This window comes from Engystomops pustulosus, chromosome 4 (genome assembly GCF_040894005.1).
Source record: "Engystomops pustulosus chromosome 4, aEngPut4.maternal, whole genome shotgun sequence".
Classification (NCBI taxonomy): Eukaryota; Metazoa; Chordata; class Amphibia; order Anura; family Leptodactylidae; genus Engystomops; species Engystomops pustulosus.
The window spans coordinates 165,384,994-165,401,752 of NC_092414.1; the positions used below are offsets into that span (position 1 = coordinate 165,384,994).

The 16,759-nt window shown below is 41.5% G+C and overlaps 1 protein-coding gene across 1 annotated transcript; it reads left to right on the top strand.

Annotated features, from left to right (window-relative positions):
- The first annotated feature begins 348 nt into the window (after positions 1-348).
- ARPIN (actin related protein 2/3 complex inhibitor) lies at positions 349-15,796 on the top strand. The gene is made up of 6 exons (XM_072148453.1): positions 349-756; positions 2,733-2,808; positions 8,477-8,609; positions 9,959-10,165; positions 12,341-12,507; positions 15,072-15,796. Exons 1-6 carry the CDS (start codon positions 665-667, stop codon positions 15,075-15,077), a joined length of 681 nt encoding a protein of 226 aa, XP_072004554.1. The 5' UTR covers positions 349-664; the 3' UTR covers positions 15,078-15,796.
- The last annotated feature ends 963 nt before the right edge of the window (positions 15,797-16,759 follow it).

Genomic DNA, 16,759 nt, shown 5'->3' on the forward strand with positions numbered 1-16,759 from the left:
CAATCCAGCCATTACCTGCTGACATCACACTCATATCCAGCCATTACCTGCTGACATCTCACTCCTACCCAGCCATTACCTGCTGACATCACACTCCTACCCAGCCATTACCTGCTGACATCACACTCCAATCCAGCCATTACCTGCTGACATCACACATATCCAGCCATTACCTGGTGACATCACACTCCTATCCAGTCGTTACCCGGTGACATCACACTCATATCCAGCCATTACCCGCTGACATCACACTCCTATCCAGCCATTACCTGCTGACATCACACTCCTATCCAGTCGTTACCCGGTGACATCACACTCATATCCAGCCATTACCCGCTTACATCAGAGTCATCTCACTGTATTACTTCACTTTTCAGTTCTTCAGCTTGAACACAGGAAGGAGGGAACATGGTAGTAGACCGTACCATGTGCACACAGAATGGGGGGAGTTGTGAATGTAACATATCTGTCTTGGTTAGTTATAGTACATTATAGTTCGTCTGCAGAGATTACAGGGAGGCAGTATACACGGGCGGTACCTGTGCGGTCATGTTATGTACGTGTGCACGATTTCTCTGCTCCCTCCCCCGGGATCTCTGCCCTGCTCCCTCCTATGTCTGTCCGCTGCCTCCTTCCGGCCTGAGTGTACTGAGCTGCAGTCACGATGAGCCGGATCTATCACGACAGTGCCCTGCGGAATAAGCCCGTCCATGATGAGCGGGTGCCCGGGGACTGGCAGCCGGCCGTGTACCAGAGGTATGGCCCTGCACTAATAGGGTATGATGAGTGGCTAGTGGCCCTGCTGCTCAGGTATTACTACAGGATAGTCACCTGTGCACGGGGCAGGGTAAGTTACATTACACTAGTGGTAACCACTGCTCAGGTGACTATCCTGTAGTAATACCTGAGCAGTGGTTACTACTAGTGTAATGTAACTTATCCTGCCTGTGCACAGGTGACTATCCTGTAGTAATACCTGAGCAGTGGTTACTACTAGTGTAATGTAGCTTATCTTGCCCGTGCACAGGTGACTATCCTGTAGTAATACCTGAGCAGTGGTTACTACTAGTGTAATGTACCTTACACTGCCCATGCACAGGTGACTATCCTGTAGTAATACCTGGGCAGTTAAATACATTACACTAGAAGTAACCACTACTCAGGTATTACTACAGGATAGTCACTTGTCCATAGGGCAGTGTAAGATACACTATTGGTATCAACTAGTCACCTGTGCACAGGGCAGTTTAAGTTGCATACACTAGTAGTAATAACTGCTCAGGTATTTCTACAGGATAGTCTCCTGTGCATAGAGCAGGGTAATGTTATAACAGTAGTTTTATATACATATGGCATATACAGGTATTACTACAGGATAGTCACCTGCGGGGCTATGAAATTGATAAGTCATACCTCCGAGTCCAACTCCTCAATTTCCCAAACTTTGACTACACCTCTACAAAAAGGGTCACAGACTCCATGACTCCGCCTCCTCAGTCCTGCTTTCCTTATCACTCTAGCAGTGCATTAGAGAAATGCTGGTATTCCTTACTAGTGCTTTATTCCTATAATCTACAGCAGAGGAGCTTCAATCCTGAGCATGTACATAAAGTGCAGCCATATTCATCTCAAATAAAAGGGGATCATGGGTGCACAGGCCACATGCAGCCTCTCAGGCCATGAGTTAGTCCACATCCCGCTGGCAGTCCTATTAGCACTTGCATATTTGGTGTAACATAACTAATGGAAGTGATCATAGGTGCAGGAGGCCGGGTAATGGTGAGTGCAGCTGTGTAGTCCTCACTGCTCCTGGGTCCTCTCCTTCCATTCCGCTCTGTTTCCTCACTGCTCCTGGGTCTTCTCCTGCTGCTCCGCTCTGTGTGCTGACTCCTGACACTGGTTGTATGCGTCAAGGTCAGTACCCAGAGCAGAGCGCTCTTAGGCCGCGGTCTCGCGTTCCGCTAGTGTTTTGTTCATTACGCAAAACTAGCACATGGGGGGGAGGGGGTCTCAGCCAGGGACACACATTACACATGCAATTTAAACAATACAAGACACTGGGGTCTGGTTACCGATCACATGCGTTTCCCTGGAGGCCCACCCTCCACGCGGTAGCATTATGTTATGAACACAACGCTAGCGGAACATGTGACTGTTGCCTCAGGAGAGGACCCAGGAGTGGTAAGTATTTGTCAGCTATACTGTACTTTGGCATTTATAATTTTTGGGGTGGCATTTTGTGCTGGCTATCTAGGGTGCTGGTTACTAATGTGGACCCTTAAAGATGAGCAGTATAACAATGTGGCCCTTTGACCAATAAAATGTTCACCCCTGGCCTAAATCCTTAGATCAGGAATAGAACAGACATTTAAAGGAAATGTCTAAATATTTATAATTTATTAAGTTTTGTGGAGTCATTCATTTAACATAGAGCAAATTTCTAAAACCCAACGAAAGTGTGATCCGCAGGACCCTTAGTAAATAAGCCCCATTGTGTTAAAGTATGCCTTTGGTTAACGCAGTTTTGACAAGATTGTAATTTGGCAAATCTCCTCTTCAGCTGTTTAAAAATGCACGCATTAAACGCAAAGAAAACGCAACGTGTGACCGCAGCCTCGTATTGGATCATTTTTTTGGATTGGTCATTTATGGACTCTAAAAGTGGTCCTACATCTATTCAATACCAGGAGCATACAGAGTGTTTTTATCACAATGTATATTTGTTTCTATAGTGGGCCAGGCGTTCTTCTGGAAGGGACACTGCTGGATTACTCGCGCCATGGTATTACAGACATCAAAGGGAAAAAGGTGAGCAGATGATTACCTGGGGGGGTTCTATCTCTAAAGCTATTGATCCTCTATCCAAAAATCGGTGGAGACTGCTGGGAGGTCCCCCAGCTCTCCGACATTATTCCTTATCTACAATAAGTGGTGTTAGTGATAAAACCCCTTTAACTATATAATGATATCATATTAATTAGACAGAGATAAGCTAAAATGTTCATTTTTAGATGTACAGGCAGTCCCCGGGTTACATACAAGATAGGTTCTGTAGGTTTGTTCTTAAGTTGAGTTTGTATGTAAGTCGGAACCGTATACGTTATTATTGTAACCCCAGTCAAAATTTTTTGGTCTCTGTGACAATAGGATTTTAAAAATGTTGGATTGTCATAAGAATCAGGATTAACACTAAAGCTTCATTACAGACACCTGTGATGTCTTTTGCAGTTGTTTATTTTAGCCTAGGACTAAAGTAGAGTAAATTACCAAAATCCAGAGGTCTGTTTGTAACTAGGGGTCGTCTGTAAGTCAGGTGTACTATGCTACAGCGATGAGCTACAGTCGTATTTCCTGCTAGTTCCTACAGCAGCTGCTACAAGAACACTGTGGGGCGAGGTGTAACTTTCCTTAGAGGTTTAGAAGTGGGGAACTTGGGGTACCTGCACACCTAATGTATTATGTTTGAGTGAATCCACAGTGTTACTCCATTGTGGTGTATTGGATTGATGACAATCCCATACACACATTCTAGGAAAAAAGTGCAGCCCAAAAGTTTGAGCTTAAACCATGTGATTTTGAGGTGATGCTTACGGCAAATTCCACAGCCATTCTTCATCATGTGCTGGGCAATTTGCGACACTTAGGCTATATTCAGAACAACATATGGAGGACATATGTACGGGCACAAGCTTGCCCTTAGGGCGAATTCAGACAAACGTGTTTCCTCCATAGCACGGCAGGCACATGTTGGCGCACAGGAGAGAAGGAGAGGGTGCGCGCTGCTCCCCCTTCCATAGAGATACACGGTGCCATAATATGGGGAAAGATAGGACATGTGCCAGCTTTTCCCAGGAACGGAGCGGTATGCTGATGCACCTGTGTGGCACCACACCGCTCCATACACGGGAAAATGATAGGACTTGTCCTATCCTTCCCTGTGTTATGGTCTTGCATCTTTATGTAGAGGGGAGGGGGTCACCCATCCTCCTCTACATCGCTCCTATGGACCGTTGCACGGGACACAGGAGCACCAGAGGAGGTGAGTAAAGGTTTATTTTTTTTATAAAAAGCCCTCCCCATCCCACCTGCTTTTTTTCAAATTGTCGGACAATCCCTTTAAAGGAAATCTACCATCAAAGTCAAGCATGATCAACCAGGGACACTTACTTATAGATCAAGACAGTGTGACTGTGGTAATATTCTTATATTTGTTATCCATTGCCTCCTTCCTTCTAAAATCAACTTTGTAATTTATGCTGCAGCTTAACAGACTGTTTCACTGTGCAGGAACATGTCTTTCCCCCCTGCTCCCTCAGCACTTCCAACTCCCTCTTACTTGAACACTGAAACATCCTTTGAACACCCCCAGAGCCCTTCTGGCTCCTTAGCATAATTATAAAAGTTGATTTTAAAGCCAGAAGGCTATGGCTAAGAAATATGAGAATATTACCATGATGCTTGGATCTATAAGTAAGTGCCCCTGGTTTATCCAAGAAGGACTTTGATGGTAGATTTTCCTTTAAATTAAAACCAAGTACAGTATAACAATTGTGCTTGGATCTGATGAGTGTTGTTGCACTCCTAAGGTTGTACTTACCTAATTCTAAGTCCTTCTAAGAGATGAATATATTTTTGTTATGTCCAAATCTATAACGGGTGCACACTCCTTTTCTCGCCCCAGTGCACATGCAGAGTCTTTTCCCTGCTTTGTGCTGTGCTCTATATTCGGAGCTATTTTCCCCTTTAGTGGAGGATTGCTCTATACACATGACCCCCAACAGAGCCTCAATTACATTACACAAAGACCAAGCAGAAAATGTCAGCCAGTCCGCAGTTGGCTTTTCCGGTTTTTAGGAAAGTAATGATTTTATTTTGCGTATCCCTTTCACTTCTCTGCTGGAGTTGCATTTTAGGCTCCACATTTTGTATAGGCTTGTACTATGAATGGTGCCGAATTCCTCTCCTAATCTGCAGCTGGAATATTGACTGATAATGACGGGAGTGAGTTTATAGATTGCGCTTAGGAGGCTAGATTTACCCAAATAGTCCTCTTTTATATTTCCGCTGTCTTGCAGGCAGACGGCCGTGTGTTTCATTGATTTTTAGCTGTACAATTACATCCACACGAGCTTGTAGACGGCATGCATGAATACCGTGCATCTAAGCTGGGAAGATCAATTCCAGTGTTTACAAGCAATCACTTGTCTGTTCCTGGTGTTCACTTGTCTGATGTGATCCTTTTATTGTTTGCTGTTTGTTTTAGTCCTTTATTGTTCTGCTATATGCGATATGTATGATGTTCCTTCTGAAACTTCTCAGGTAGTGAGGCCGAGAACAAACTAAAGATGTTTTATATGAAGCGTGAAGAAATCTAGTCTGTGTTCCAGGATAAAAATACATGGCCAGAGCTGGGGAAAAAGGAGTCGGTAATGATCTTTCTGACGTGTGAAATCCGATCTCCCAGTAAAGTTTTCAGACTGTGCAGCTTTACTGAGCATCATCAAAATACTGCTAAGAATGTGGCTTCCCGTAATTACAGTACATCCTTACATAGCGACATCATTTACAGATCATGGAAGACATATACAAACACAATAAGACGTTACATAGCAATAACATAGTGATCTGATACAATAGGAGTAATGGTCGCAAGAGCTTACAATCTATAGATAAGAGAGAGCATTAGTGGATTTGGTACTGCCTGTACCTGTGTGTTTCACACTTACATGGAAGGATTCATTATGTTTCACCTTCAGTAATTGGCTTGGGTGCAGACTATTCTCCTTAAGCCCTGGTGCTTTTTATGTTGCAGCTTTTAAAGTGGATCACATTGGGAACACTTTGCAGATTGGCTGATCCAGGATTGTCGCTGCACAATAAACAGAGCTAGAAACAGATAACTTTGGGAACAGAATGTGAAAGTTAATAGGTATGAGGTGGAACAATTGAGGTTTCCCCACTTTCTAATAGCAGTGTTTAAAAATATCTTTATTTAGGGGGATTACCGTATATACTCAAGTATAAGCCAAGATGAACCTGGCCGGGCAGGCAGATGCGCATCTATGCAATCTGCCAGCAGATAAACGACGACGTCAGCAGGTATCAATAGAGCCACGTTTTAGTTTCTCTGCCGGCAGATTGCATAGACGTGTGTCTGCCGGCCTGGCCAGGAACGTGCTGTGGGGAGAGGAGGACACTGGGGGACAGCGCCGGAGGGTGATGACTAACTTTATTTTTTTATATACTCCAGTATAAGCCGAGGGGGGCCTTTTTAGGCATAAAATTGTGCTGAAAAACTCTGCTTATACTCAAGTATATACGGTACATTTACTGACCGGTTCCTTTTGAGCTAATCTGGCACTAGCAACTGATGTGGACACTGGGTGTCACATCCACACAATACTATAGACCATTAAAACACCTTCGTGACCCAGGACAAACTATATCGTCCTCGTGCTACGAAGGGTGTATGGAGAGCTCAGGAGCTGAGCACTCTCCATACACAGCGGGTGTCGGCTGTATGGTACAGCTGACGCCCGCCTGATACTGCAGTTAACCTGTTAATTGCCGCAGTCGAACTTATTCTCTTTGAGACTTGTAGGCTTGCCATGTGCAATGATCTCTCATAGCCAGCAGATGGCAGGCTATTAGAACTCATCAGTTATATTGCTATATACTTCCATACAGTAGTATAGCAGTATATAGTACGGTATTAGCAATCAGACCCTGCAGCAATAAATTAACCTGAAGGGTCTGAAATATTGGTAAAAATTTTTAAAAAAAAATTCAAAATATATGAAAAAAATAGTAAAAAAAAGGAAAAGTTTTAATCACCCCCCTTTCCCTAGATCACATATAAAAGCAAATATAAACAGTAAGAATCATAAACATGTTTGGTATCATAGCGTCCCAAAATCTCCAATCTATGAAAATATAATAACAATTTTTCTGGCGTCTAACCTTGTAACAGAAAAAAGCGCCCCAAATTCGAAAGTGCCACTTTTTTACCATTTTGAAAAATATAAAAAAGTCTATAAAAATTGATCAAAAGGTTGTACAGTACTCAAAATGATATCATTAAAAATCTCAAGTCGCAAAAATTGACACTACCCACAGTTCCATACACTGAAATATGAAAAATGTAGTAGTGCCAGAACATGGCAAAAATTTTTTTTTTTTTTTTGTACAGGAGGTTTTAATTTTTGTAAATGTATGAAAACATTATAAAACCTATACAAATTTGGTATCCATTGTACTGACCCAATGAATGAAGTAGACCTGTCATTTGGGGCGCTCTGTGAAAGCTCTGAAATCCAAGCCCACAGGAGTATGGTGCAAATGCATTTTTTTTATAATTTTCACTGCATTCCCAATTTTTTCCTGCTTCCCAGTTTTTTTGTTTGTTTTTTTTTTAGGTGGGGAGTGAAAAATGAAAAACGCAAAAAGGGCCATGTACTTAAGGGGTTTAAAGGAGTTTACCACCTCCCAAATCACCTGCAAATAAAAACACTACTTTGTAGGGCCCTTTGTAAGCTTCCCAGTGATATCTTTCCTGTTTCCCAGTGATTTGTTATTTTACAGAAAATGTTGTTTTAATGTTTATGCATAATAGCTTAGTTTATGTAAATTGCAGCCATGTCTGCAGTTGCACCTATTTTTCTTCTTGTTATGTTTCCCGGCACTAACAGACATGGCCCCAACTTAGTGCAACCTAGAGAAGGTAATTTGCATAAAGATGGAATTTTAAAATGACTGATTATGTGTGTCTGGAAATCCTATTAAGTGCCTACAAAATGCTAAGTTTACTTATGGGTGAGCTGGGAGGAGGTTGACTCCATTAATGCCTGGAGCCCCTTTTAAAGAAAATCTATTATTATAATAAAGCATGATAAACCTGGAACACTTACTCATAAATACAGGTGCTGTTGCTGTGGTAATTGTCTTATATTTGTTTTCTTCTGAAATCAATTTTTTTAATTGTGAAGCTCTGGTGGGTGCTTTCCTCGGTGATGTCTTTCCATTGGTTGTTACAGTGAGCAGAGCAGGCCCCGCCTACACTGCTAGATTACACAGACATGGGGAGGAGGGAGAGAGCAGGGGGAGATCGCTCAGTCTGCGAATCTGGGCGCTGATAACGCCTTATTAGAGGCTCTTTAGAATAATTTTATAAGTTGATTTTAGAAGGAGGGAGGTCATGGATATCAAATATAAGAAGATTACCAGTGTCACGGGACTGGATTGATGAGTAAGTGTCCCTGGTTTGTCATGATGGATTTTGATGGTAGATTTCCTTTCACCATATCTGTACAGTCTACATTTACCATGAACCAGGAAAGCACATAAGTTAAAAGGAAATATTTCTCTCCATTACATGAATGTTCTAGCCGCACCGTTTCAGTATATATGTTTTCTTTGAGTGATGAAGCATCGTACCACCTGTCCCATATGGCTTTATGTGTAATTTATGCCATTCTAGGAACGATGGTACATTCTTTACATGAGACCAGACAAGATACATAGGAGAAGGTTTGACAGTAAAGGCAATGAAATTGAGCCTAACTTCAGCGACACTAAGAAGGTGAACACTGGCTATCTCTTGTCTTCTTACAGTAGGTATTACATGTATATCATCTTATTCACCTAAACTTCCATAAAAATGTTATTAAAAATAAAGATAATTTTTCTTAAAGGAAGTCTACCAGCACCTTTGATCATACGCAGCTGCAGACAATGGTAAGTAGCAGCCCTGGAGAACTGTGTAATCATAGCTTTGTGTGTGTTCTTAGTAGCAGCAGTACTGTGAAAAATACAATATTGTAGCTGGACTTGGCACACTCCTGTGTGAGATCTCTTCACTGAACACAGCACAGCCCCTCGCCCAAGTAAGAGCAGTATAAGGTTTCTGGTTAGATGTTATAGCAGAGGGGAGAGACTGGGGAGCAGTATGAATACAGTGATAAAAGAACAAAGGAGTTTTAGAAGACTACCCCAGTGCACAAAGTCCAGCTACAATACTATAATATAAAGGCATTTTTCACAGTCAAGCTGCTACTAATAACACATATAAAGGTATGATTACATAGATCTTCAGGGTTGATACCGGACACTACTGGTAGACTTCCTTTCAAATCAACTTTCATAAATTGTAAGAAGAAGATATGTTTGAAAATATAAGTGATGACTAAATGGTAGGAACTTTCATGCAATTTTGCATCAAAGTTTAGTGCTTTGTCAACAAGAGATCATGTAAATGTAACAATCAAAGTTAGAACATACATTAGAATTAAAAAAGTAGGTGATGACCTGAAGAAAGACGCTTGTATCACTACTCGAGGCTGTAAAGGGGAGCGGTGACGGTTACATCCCACACACACAGTTTCATGTTAGTCCCGTGCCCTAAATATTACTCCCAATCATTTGAAAGCTAAGCATTACATACATTATTTGCAGTATAATGGTTATGCTAATCTTCCATTTACTGAAATCTTGTAGTTTTACTTAAAGCGGTGTTCCCATTTCTGCACAAAAAAAGGTTATTGTTTGTGTAATGAAAAGTTATACAATTTTACAATATACTTTCTGTATCAATTCCTCAGGGATTTCTAGATCTCTGCTTGCTGTCATTCTGTAGAAAGCTTCTATGTTACTTCCAGTGGACAGAAATCTGACCATGGTCACACAGGTGCACGGCTCGTTATATCACACAGCTCTGATTACTATCTATGACACTAACGAGCTGCGCACCTGTGTGACCATGTTCAGATTTCTGTCCACTGGAAGTAAACATAGAAGCTTTCTATAGAAGGACAGCAAGCAGAGATCTAGAAAACTGTGAGGAATTCATACAGAAAATACATTGGAAGAATGTATAATTTCTCATCATGCAAACAATAACATTAGTTTTCCGAAATGAGAATACCCCTTTCATTATCTTTTTTTTTTTTTTTTTTTTCTCTAGAGGAGGAAGCAAAAGGTGAAACGGACAGGATGCAAACAGAGGAGCTGAAAAGCCTTATTAACAAGGAGGAGCTGATGAAAATCAGTCTACGCTTTACCCCTCACAACAGTGTGGCGTTTTGGTTGCCAGAATCTGAAATGGAGAAAACTGAACTAGAGACTGGTGAACAGTTACGAGTGAAAACTTTGGGAGACGGACCGTTTATATGTAAGATTTTGCTCTAATAATAGTATGAAGAAGATCTTCCTAATGTTTTTACATCATTGTTAAAGGGAACCTTATTAATCGCTGTCATTTCGATGTGATGCAGCATAACACCTTCTAGATCATGTTTCTTTTGTGGACCTACATGTCGGCATTATTGAGAAAATTAAATGAAGTGAAATGTAAGTGACTGTACAAAGTCATGGGGGGGGGGGGGTAGAGAATTTGGCACTGAAGTCAAGCTCTCTCATCTTCAGAATTCCCTCATTGCTGTAATTGACATTCTTGAATCCATGGACTTCAGTACCCGGCTCTCCTAAATTCTGGTAAATGATGTCAACCATAGCAAAGGGCATTCAATGGAGGGAAGAGAGTGACTTCAATACCAAGTTCTCCACCTCCGTGGTAGTTGGTAGTTTATCAGGTCAATTTCTTCTGAGAGGTTCACTTTAAGAAAGTTCAAGCGGTAAAGAAAATGAAAGTATAAATCCTGACAGGTGGGATGGTATAAGGCTATTACATGCTATATTTTTATGTCCTTGCATGTGCCTTTGTCTTTGTTAAATTTCTAGGACAGGTGTGCATTTTCATCTTTCTTACACAGTAAGTTGTTTTGCTGCGAGTCTTCTGTAATACCACCTATGCAACGTTAAACCTTTACAGAACTTATAGATTATTATCTATAGTTTTTCTATGGAGCATTGTCACTGGTCAGGGTTTCTTCCTGGCTCACATGGTACTTGCCAACCTGCCTCCCTTCCTTGTTAAAAGGCTTCTATTGTTAAACCCCTTTAACACTACAGAGACCTCTTTGATCCATGCAGTGGCTGCAGTAATTACATGACCGTAGGAATTGTTCATTATAAAGTAAGACACACTCTGCAATCTTCTTTTTGGGTGAGGTATTACCGTTTATTATTCGTTTATTCTGCTAAAACTTTTTGATAGAGGACCTGTTGCTTTTATCCAGTGGGCCAGCATTAGGGCACGGTCGCATGGTGCGTTTTGGTTGCGTTTTCATTGCATTTTGAAACGCATTACAACAGCTGAAATTAGGTGATTTGCCTAATTACATTACTGTTAACATTTGGGTTAACAAAACAGATGTAAACAAGTTGTTAACATGTTTATCGTTAACAAAACAAAACAAATGTAAATATGTTAACTCATGTGTTAACATCACATTTACAATGCTTTGTAAACACAAATGTTCAAAACGCCACCAAAACACACCGTTTGACCGCGACCTTAAAGGGGTTGTCCAGGAAAAGTGCCTTTGAGATTAGTGGCAGAGGCTGCTGTAACAAAACCAAATATACTTTCCTATATCCCCTCCTCCGGTCCAGCCCAGTGCTTCTGTTACTGCTGGTATCTATTGGTATACAGAGCCTCAGCTATGATGTGCCAAGAGCTCACACCAGACTGGGGCCAGTATACAGTAGGAACGCACTGTTGATGTGATGTCCCTACTCAACACAGATCGATGGTGACAGAAGATCTTATGTTGCGCTGGGGGTAAAGACAGAAGTGAACACAAGTTCTTTTTTTTTGGTCACAGCAGTCCTGAAAAAAATAAAATTTATCCCAGGTAAGGGTGATGTCAGACGTGGCGCTTTGTCTGCGCTTGCAAACGCAAACAAAGCCGCGCCCACCGGGGCGGGCCGCGGCCCGATCGCATCGGCGTTTCTATGGAAACGCCTTCGATCGGGAACGAGCCGCCGGTGTTTTGCATTAAATTAACGCAAAACACCGGCCGCTCGTTCCCCGATCGCAGGCGTTTCGATAGACACGCCGATGCGATCTGGCCGCGGCCCGCCCCGGTGGGCGCGGCTTTGTATGCGTTTGCAAGCGCAGACAAAGCGCCACGTCTGCCATCACCCTAACAGATTTAACACTTGTGCATAATGGAAAATCTCACCCTGGTTATTGACTTTACTGGTGAAAAACTATAGTATAAAAATAGAAAAGTATAATGAGAATCTCATGTAGAAATTTCTATAAAACCAGTACTCAGGATTCCAATGCAGAACCTGTAAATCCACAGTGTATAACACGGCCTGAAGCAGACTACAGCCAAAGTCTTTGTTTTCCAAGTTTTTTCTGTTTTAATTATAGTGGTATCTTTCTGCATCATCAATTTGTTCAATGCCAGCATTAAGTAATATCTTCTCCCACCAGTTTCCTTGGCAAAGATTGACAGTGGAACAGTAACAAAATGCAATTTTGCTGGAGATGCTCAGACGGGCGCGTCCTGGACAGATAACATAATGGCCAATAAATCTCGCAGTGCTGAGCCCGCACCTGAAGCCCGTGGTCAAGGTGATGGAGCTGAAGATGATGAATGGGTTTGTAAATCATAAGTTTTTCATACAGACTGTATATTTACAGAAGGTTTTCTTAATATAAGAATTCAGGTGACCAAAATGTATCGATATTATACTGTCGGCATGAGGCCACAAATCCCATCTACACCACAGAGTTTAATGACCCAATATAAGATGCTGTAGTAGGGATCTATGATCTATGAATTCAGCCTGGGATGGCATTTGCAGTCATAACACAGACTGTAGAGCATATATATATATATATATATATTATACATATTGTTCAAAAGTTTGGGGTCACTTCGAAATTTCCATATTTTTGAAAGAAAAGCACATTTTCTTTCAATGAAGCTAACATTAAACGAATCATAAACACACTCTATACATTGTTAATGTGGTAAATGACTATTTTAGCTGCAAAAGTCAGTTTTTTTTAATGCAATATCTACACATAGGTTTATATAGACCCATTTCCAATAACCACCACTCCAGCGGTTTAATGGTAGATTATGTTTGCTAACTGTGTAAGAAGGCTAATGGATGTTCAAGTATGGTAGCACAGCTGAAAACAGTTTGGCTGATTAGAGAAGATATAAAACTGACCTTCTTTTGAGCAGTTTGAGAATCTGGAGCATCACATTTGTTTGTTCTATGAAACTCTCACAATGGCCAGAAAAAAAAAAGAACTTTCATGTGAAACTCGGCAGTCAAGTCTTGTTTTTAGAAATGAAGGCCTTTCCATCTACAAATTGTAAAAAATACTGAAGAAAGAAAGAGAAGTGGGAGGCCCTGCTGCACAACTAAGCATATTAGAGTGTCTAGTTTTAGTAACTGACACCTCACAGGTCCTCAACTATCAGCTTCAGTAAATAGCACCCTCTAAACGCCAGTGTCTACCTCTACAGTGAAGAGGAATACAATGTACTGAGTATACTGCAATAACCTTTATTATACACATATAAAAATGTAAAACTTATGTCCCCTATAGACATGCATGGGAACGAGTGGTAGACAATACTGGAACAACAAACAGACAAAAGCAAAGCTCTCTACCTTAACCCCTTAACGCTCTGCGCTGTAGCTCTACGGCGCAGAGGTATAAGGGATGTATGAAGAGAGCTCACGGGCTGAGTCCTCTTCATACAAAGGTTGGGGTTTTTGCATATTGCAGAAAACCCCCACCGCTAATAACCGCGGTCGGTGCTTGCACCGATTGCGGCTATTAACCCCTCCGTTGCCACCGGCAAAGTAGCTGGCGGCATTTAAAAGACGGCGGCGCGCGGGCGCCGCCATCTTTGTTACGATCGCCGCGCCCCCAAACGTCATCGTTTGCCATGGTAGCCTCGGGTCTTCGTTTGACCCGAGGATACACGGCTTCTGCATATCCATTACAATGAGCCTGTGGCTCATTGTAATGTATAGTGTGCAAAAATGCCATATATTGCAATACTGTAGTATTGCAGTATATGGTAGGAGCGATCTGACCATCTAGGGTTAATGTACCCTAGATGGTCTAAAAAATAGTGGAAAAAAAAAAGTTTAAAAAATTTAAAAAATTAATAAAATATTAAAAGTTCAAATCACCCCCCTTTCCCTAGAACGGATATAAAACATAATAAACAGTAAAAATCACAAACATATTAGGTATCGCCGCGTCCCAAAATGCCCGATCTATCAAAATATAAAAACGTTTACGGGCGGCGGTGACCTCCGAGGCGGGAAATGGCGCCCAAATGTCCGAAATGCGACTTTTACACCTTTTTACATAACATAAAAAATGATCAAAATGTCGCACAGACCTCAAAATGGTAGCAATGAAAACGTCGCCTCATTTCGCAAAAAATGACCCCTCACACATCTCCGTGCGCCAAAGTATGAAAAAGTTATTAGCGTCAGAAGATGGCAAAAAATGTTTTTCTTTTTTGTACACATTCGTTTAATTTTTTAAAATGTATTAAAATGCAATAAAAACCTGTATAAATTTGGTATCACCGCGATCGCACCGAACCAAAGAATAAAGTAGAGGTGTTATTTGGAGCGCAGAGTGAAAGTCATAAAAACTGAACGTGACACACACACTTTTTTTTTTTTCAATTTTTCCACATTTGGAATTTTTTTTTCCTGGCACTACATGGCAGGGAATAATAAATAACATCATGGGAAAGTAAAATTTGTTATGCACAAAATAAGCCCTCACACAGCTCTGTACACGTAAAAATGAAAAAGTTATGGATTTTTGAAGATGGAGAGCGGGAAATGAGCGAAAATACCCTGTGTCCTTAAGGGCTTAATAACAATGAATTAGAGAATGTGTTATTATGTTATCCTGAGTACATAAGAAGAAACTTGTCTTTGTGGGAATACCCCTTACAAGCAGTCATATGGAACACCAGGAGTGAGGGCCGTGTATGAATTCATCCTCATACAGTACCAATAATTCTATTCAACAAAAGCATGGAAATTCCATGAAAAGCCACTTGTTATTTCTCATTGAATAGTCGGTATTGGTAACTTTGCCATTTGACATGTACCTGAATGCCTCCTGCCTGATATTTGTATGTTTTTTTTTTTGTTTTTTTTTACAGGACTAAAGACCTTTTGGTAGACCAGTACAGTATGACCTAGCTCTCCAGGCTGAAGAAGTCAAACAAGCAACTATTTTGATACATTTATGCCACATCAATGTAGATTTTAAGGGAGTCTACCACCAGCAGTATTCACCATGCAAATATGCAGCCCTGGATTTTGTGTGTTGTTAGTAGCAGCAGGGCTGTGAATTTTTTTTTTTTTCCAGGATTGTAGGTGGCTTTGGAGTACTGGGTTGCACTGGTGTATTCAAGTGCAACCCAGTGAGCTCTATTCAATATACTATTGCACAGGCGCTGTGGAGCAGTTTGAATGCATAGGTCAAAGAACACAGCAGTGTTTGGAGACCGCCCCACTTCTCCAACCCTGGAAATAAATGCATTTTTCTTGGTCCTGTTGCTACTGAAATCACAAACAAAGCCGTGGTGAGGCTCCATTAACACATCCATAGGTTCACCTGAGCCAAGCATACGGCTGAGTGGAAAAGTGGGACGTTGAGCACTCCTGACAAACCCTCCCCCCCCCCTCCTTTGGATACTGAGATGCAGTGTGCGCACCACACTGTCCAGGGTGTAAAAGACCACCATAGGGGCAGTTTGCGCAGCCAGATCACGGCCCCCAATACGGTTGTTGTGTATGGAGCCTAACACAGATCTCCAGTGCCAATGTCTAACACTGTCTTGTAGCTTTGTCAAACGTTGTTCTAGTAGACTCCCTTTAACTACTTGCTGCCTTGTGTGATCATTCATTGCTTAGACTGCTAAACTGCCCATATGTTTATCTTACGCCGAACATGCAACAATATACTGTACTCTTTTAGGATTTATGTCCAGATGAATCTTTTGCATTTCAGTTAGATTTAGGCCGCGGTCACACGATCCGCTAGGCGTCAGGTTCATAACGCGACGCTAGCGCACAGGGGGCGGTCCCCGGCCCGAACGCACATGCGTTAACAGGGAAACGCATGCGATCGGCTTATCAATCGCATGCGTTTCCCTGTTAACGCATGTGCGTTCGGGCCGGGGACCGCCCCCTGTGCGCTAGCGTCGCGTTATGAACGGACGCCTAGCGGATCGTGTGACCGCGGCCTTATGTGCAATGAGTTATAGATTATAGCTGGGTTCAGGTGTATCTAACAAAGAAGATGATTTATTCAACAGATTTCCTTGGCATTACCTCTAGAGCTCTACATGCTTTTTCTGGAAGTGCCAGAACTATATTGGATATATGGTCCCTTTCACTGGGTAATGTTTTGTTAGCAGACCGGTGGTGCATTGCCATGCCCACTGTATATACATATTCCATATAAACAATATTGTATTTACTTCTACTTGATGTCTCTGTCCTGTAATTGGATGTTTTTTGTTTCTTGAGATGTATTCTTTGTATTCTAGATTTTTTTAATCACCCTGTTCTTTAAAGAATGACTCATCGCACTAAAATGTATTTGTGTGATTATTATTCTTCTCTGATATTTTTTCATAAAATGATACAAAGAAAATAAATATTTTCTGCTTTCTCTTTAATCAGATGTCCAGTAACTTATAGGGGGAATTTGTTATGCTAATTATTTTGAAGTGGGCTTTGCTGGAGTCTGTCAAGATGTGGTGAATTTGGTGCACCTTTAGGACTGCCCTGCACTGTACTAATCTTTTGACTTTCTAAAAAGAAAAGTTGATAAATCTTA

Excerpts from the sequence above, each read along its gene's own strand:
- ARPIN (XM_072148453.1), top strand. The coding sequence starts at position 665 with ATGAGCCGGATCTATCACGACAGTGCCCTGCGGAATAAGCCCGTCCAT. Across the intron at positions 757-2,732 it reads CAGCCGGCCGTGTACCAGAG|TGGGCCAGGCGTTCTTCTGG; the intron begins GTATGGCCCTGC and ends TTGTTTCTATAG. Across the intron at positions 2,809-8,476 it reads CAGACATCAAAGGGAAAAAG|GAACGATGGTACATTCTTTA; the intron begins GTGAGCAGATGA and ends ATGCCATTCTAG.